The 5,355-nt window shown below is 53.3% G+C and overlaps 1 protein-coding gene across 1 annotated transcript; it reads left to right on the top strand.

Annotated features, from left to right (window-relative positions):
• Positions 1 to 2,067: 2,067 nt before the first annotated feature.
• LOC123430431 (protein JINGUBANG-like) lies at positions 2,068 to 4,042 on the top strand. The gene has a single exon (XM_045114303.1). It carries the CDS (start codon positions 2,122 to 2,124, stop codon positions 3,469 to 3,471), a length of 1,350 nt encoding a protein of 449 aa, XP_044970238.1. The 5' UTR covers positions 2,068 to 2,121; the 3' UTR covers positions 3,472 to 4,042.
• The last annotated feature ends 1,313 nt before the right edge of the window (positions 4,043 to 5,355 follow it).

Here is a 5,355-nt window from a genome sequence, read left to right as displayed (position 1 = left end):
CATACATGTACATGTGGTGGCCTCTCATTAATTACTCCATGTGGATTGTGTATCTGCATGTATAGATACTGATGTCATTGTAAGTATATACAAGAGCAATTGCTCAGCGTTGAGTACAGGAGTTGGCTTACTCTCTGATTAATTACCCCCCTGTGATTTTGTATCTGCAGATGTCCGCGTGACACTGACGTCCACTTGATCAACGTTGCGATCTGCTTCTCTCATTGGTGACAAACGATCCAGCAACTTATTAACGCACAAGTGACAAGTCACATGAGGCTTTGACAAAAGATCAAGTGCATGCATGCCCATGTTTAATTACTTGTCCATTACCGTTTTGTGCCAGGCTAGTCCCCACTCTGGTTGAGCACACCCATGAAAGGCCGAAGAGTGACAAGAGGGAAAATGACAGGGACAGCAGCAGCAACGGCGGTTTGAACATATATTCTTTGCTGCATCCCCACTCATATATAGCTCCATGATATTCTTTGCGGCCTCCATGCGCCACTCGAGGTAGCATTTGTTTGACAATCGTCTCATGCAAGCGCCGAACATTTTGAGATCTGAGCTGAATATTAAGCTAATGACACACTAGAACGGTTTTTTATCATCGCAAGAAGAACAAAAAGCAGTGAGCTATAATGGCTTTTAAGGTGACAGGGAACCGGGAGGTAGCAGGCATGCCCTTTAACCGGGCCTGCTTAAAACCTTGTTAATTCTTCACAAAGTGAAACACGTATAGAGTAAAGAACTCAAACCTGTTGGAGGAGCAAAGAATGGAAAATGGTATTTCACTTGCCTTTTACAATGCACTGCTTTCGCTTTATATATACGCTGTGAAGGCTCTTTACACCATACGAGTTGGTTGGGATTTGCCTCTACTTAACCTTTCCCAGCATTAGTGAGATAATGTTGTATAAATCACCCACTTTTGGCAGCACATGTTGGATCATTAGCTCTTTAATTAGGTGCTTCTTGGCACTTTTCCTCTCTGTCCAGCACTCAAATTTGCATAGCATGATATACTATGATACGTACGATCTTGTATACTTTTAACGTCGTAAGCTGGTAAGTGTTTGTCCTCAGCTTGTTTTTGTTCGATGATTTTTGTCTATACCGCGGGCCGTTTTAGTCCACCGCCGATTTGTGAAGATTTTGTTCGTGGAACGAGGCAGCCGTTAGCTTTCGTGCACATGCATGCATGCATGCTGGATCAAAACATCACTTTTCGAGCATTAGCTTACTCATGATGATGCTACTTCATATTTTTACGTTAATCAGCTCGCTCGGTGCATGTTTCTTTCAGATACGTTCATATTTTTACGTTAATCAAATGCACACAACGAGGACAAAGACAGAAATGGACATGCTTAAATTCCCATTTACAATAAGAAACTTTATGGTCGAGAGCGCTGCCTTTCCTTTTCTTTTCAGACGAAGCCCTGCCGTTCCTTTGAGAGGGGAAAGAAAGAAAAAAAGAGGCTGAACCGTGACATGTTTTATTCCTAGCCCCGTAGGGCTAGGCAGAAACGTCCCACGTTTCGTGTCCCGGCGATTTGACACGGGACGAAGACAAAAAGCAGGGCTTCCATCGAGTGTATGCAACGCTTTACACATATTAGTACCTGGAGGAAGCATCGATCGACGCCCAGAATCGAGCTTAATCGGGTCTGCTTCGACCACTGATTCCTTCGACAAACGCATTGCGTTTCGCGTGTCACTGAATGGAACAGAAGCGGCGGTCCTACCTGACGGAGAACGGCTCGCCAACCGTCACTGGACGCCGGAGCACGCTCTGTTCATCGAAAGCGAGATTTGCTGCCTGCGTGATTGATCCCAGGTTGATGCCCGACCCGTCCGCTATATCGATCGGGCAGCAGCGTAGCACAGCACAGACCATCTGGTCGATCGCACGCACGTTGACGCGAGGCGACCGCCACCACGCCGGCCCGCCCCCGACACCTTCTCACGAGCTGGCGAACCAGACGGGTCACGTCCGAGCCGAACCGTGTATTGCAGAGTGGCAAAAGGCCAGCCCGAGCGCGCGTACATTACAAATAGGCCCGCTCGCGCTCGGTCGCGAACCCAGCACGACAGCTCCGTTCCATTCCGCCCGACCCGATGAAGCTTCTCCCGCGCCTCTGCATGGCTACCAGCAGTAGCAACGCCGCCGCGGGCGACAGCGACGCCAGCAGCAACAAGCTGGGATCGGGCGCGTCCACCTCCTCCTCCACGGTCTCCACCTCCTCCTCCTCCGCCGCCGCGGCCGCGGTTTCCGAGGCGTCCTCGTCGTCCACGTCCCTTCCTTCGCTCTCCGCCGCGGCGTCGAATGCCGCCTCCTTCGCCCACGTCGCCACGCTCCTCCCTCTGCCCGCGGCGGCGCCGGCCGCGGCTGCGGTCGCGGCGGTCGATGCCTCGCATGGTTTCGTCGTGGCCAGGCCGGCGTCAGTGGCCTTCCACGACCTCTGCACCCTGGAGGCGGCGTCCAGCTCCGACCCGGGCGACGACACCGCGGCCGCCGGCTCGGTCAAGTGCGTGGCGCACGTCCACGGTGGCAAGGCCGTGACGGGCCACCAGGACGGGAGGCTGCGGCTGTGGCGAGCCTCCTCGCGCGCGCCCCAACGGATCCGCCTCGCCGCCGCGCTCCCCACGGTCTCCGACCGCCTCCGCCGGTTCCCGGTCCCGTCCAACCACGTCGCCGTCCGACGCCATCACCGCCGGCTCTGGATAGAGCATGCCGACACCGTGTCCGGCGTCGCCGCGTCCGCGGACGGCCGCCTCCTCTTCTCCGTCTCCTGGGACAAGACGCTCAAGGTCTGGGCGATCCCGTCGCTCCGCTGCTTGCAGTCGTTGCCGGCGCACGACGACGCCGTCAACGCGGTCGCCGTCGCGCCCGACGGCACGGTGTACACCGGCTCCGCCGACAGGCGCGTCCGTGTCTGGGCGCCAAGGCCCGCGTCCGAGTCCGACAAGACCACCAAACGTCAGAGCAAGAAGCCGGTCTACTACTTGTTGGCCACTCTCTCCCGCCACACGGCGGCGGTGAACGCCGTGGCCGTCGGGTGCGGCGGGCAGGTGCTGTACTCTGGCGGCAACGATCGGTGCGTCGTGGTGTGGGAGCGGGAGGACAGCGCGAGCCACATGGTCGCGATCGGGGCGCTGCGGGGGCACCGGAAGGCGGTGCTCGCCGTCGCGTGCACGGGGGACGGGCTGGTTGTGAGCGGGTCGGCGGATCACACGGTTCGGGCATGGCGGCGCGAGACGGACAGACGGGGGCACACGTGCGTCGCCGTGATCGACGGGCACGGCAGCGCTGTCCGTTCGGTGGCCGTGGCTCTCGTGCCGGGCAAGCAGCAGCTGCAGGCAGGAGGAGACGACCATGACGACGGCGACGAGGAATGGAGGGTGTGCAGCGCCAGCTTTGACGGCGAGGTGCGGGTCTGGTCATTGCGGGTGACGACGGGTTTGTAGTAGGTTGGATTTGCTGCGATTTTTGACGTTGGAAAGTGTGTTTTCCTGATTTTTGGTCTGATCTTGATAGTTGGAGATAGAGATACGTACGGTGCTATCTGCCTGTACATGCAGGGAAGAGGTAATCTATCGACCTGTATATTTGGACGCCAAATTTGACAAATTTGATCTATTGAGGCAAAAAATTCACAAACTAAATTATTCACAAAAAACAAAAAAAATCATCCGGCTAACCGGTTTGTATGGCGTCCGACGGAAAGGCGACACACTCCATTGTGTATTGTTGAAGACCTAGACGCCGCATCTCCGGCCACGCTGGCACCTTCAGGGCCGACCCCATCCTCATAGTGTGGCGTTTAAGACGAGCAATGCTACACATACATAATTTAGATGAATTTTACAAAGAGGTGGATTTTGATTGGAGATTAAGGGGATGAGGGCCCCATCCTCTTTGAAAATCAGGGAGGAATGGTTAGTTAGAAAAAAAAGAATCATAATCAGCGTGTAACTTTATGTAACTCTTTGTATGTCTAGCATTTTTGCGTCTAAGACAAAGGCGTCATACTTGTAATATCTTGCGACTTGCTCTTAGACGCCACACTTTGATTTATACACCCGCAGGTCGGCCCTCCCCTCTCCTCTCCCTATCTCCGCTCCCACACATCTTGAGAGAACATCAACTCCGTCCCCTACTTCCCCTCTACTCCCTTCTCAAATCTCTTCCCAAATCAAGCACATTTCTCCCCTGTGAAGTTGCGTGTCTGTGTCCACCCACTCCGACGGATGACCCTGGACCAACCCAAATTAATGGAACACACAATGCGGGAGATGAAACTCAATCGATCAATTGCATATCAGTGGACACCGCATAAGCGAAAGATGTTCATCTTGTAAGCACACTGGATTGAGCCGGAACGTGTGTGCATCACCAAAGCGATGCCCGACACCATGTGGTTGGCATTCCACCTGCAACACAACACAAAAAGGCAACATTCATGTTTTCCTTTCATGTAGAGGAGTCAAGTGAGTGATGTAATATCAATGTTTACCTGCTTGGCGGTAAGCGAATCCATCTCGTTGGTGTATTGCTTATACACGATATTGACATCGCTCGTCACCTCCGATACCACGTCCCACTTATAAGCTCAGGTGGGAAGCCGTATAGGGTTGTCGTGGTCATCGAGGCCTTGAACGTTACCTCTCTAGGGCGTCCAACTGAAAGGCGTTTCCAACTCCATACCGAAAGTAGGAGCATACAACCATCAATTCCGTCGTCTTTCGAGGACCTACGACAAGCATCATTAAACTGCACGTAAAGCCAAACACGGGTCAATTAAGGGCAAGAGTGAAAGCCAAACAAAACCTAATTATGAATGATTTGTTACCTGCCGATACAAGTAGGCCAATGTCGCCGACCCCCAGATGAACTTGTGGCCGAGGACTGTCAGCGCATTCAGCCACATCCATTGAGCGTTCTTGCCGCCGTTGTTAGCGAAGGTAGTCCTAGAGATAACATACCACATTTACATGTGAGCATAAGCCTGTGTAACATCTTCATTGGAGTCCTCGGCACAATTCGCAAAGTTGGCTACGATCCAAGTGAAAGGAGCACCGGATGGGACTTTGTCTTTTTTCTCTCCATTTGCTGGTATGCAATACAACAGCTATTCCACCAATCTCTCTCTAATCCTTCTAACAAGAAGCACGTTTAAATCACATTTTTTTGTGACCGGTTGTTGTCCTCTTTTACCGTTTGAGCTGGGTTCGAGGGATACGCGTGTAGATGCTCTAAGAGCATCTCCAGCCGTTCGGCCCCCCACGAACGTGAAATAGCGTCGTCTTGAGGTGCACCGGCGAAAAACTCGCCCTGGGGGGCTCGGGTTC

The sequence above is a fragment of the Hordeum vulgare genome, chromosome 2H, assembly GCF_904849725.1.
Source record: "Hordeum vulgare subsp. vulgare chromosome 2H, MorexV3_pseudomolecules_assembly, whole genome shotgun sequence".
NCBI classification, from domain to species: domain Eukaryota; kingdom Viridiplantae; phylum Streptophyta; class Magnoliopsida; order Poales; family Poaceae; genus Hordeum; species Hordeum vulgare.
Note: the sequence above shows the minus strand (reverse complement) of the source record. Positions and strands in the feature narration are given on the sequence as shown.

Bases quoted from the DNA above. Each gene is read 5' to 3' on its own strand.
- LOC123430431 (XM_045114303.1), top strand. From the start codon at position 2,122: ATGAAGCTTCTCCCGCGCCTCTGCATGGCTACCAGCAGTAGCAACGCC.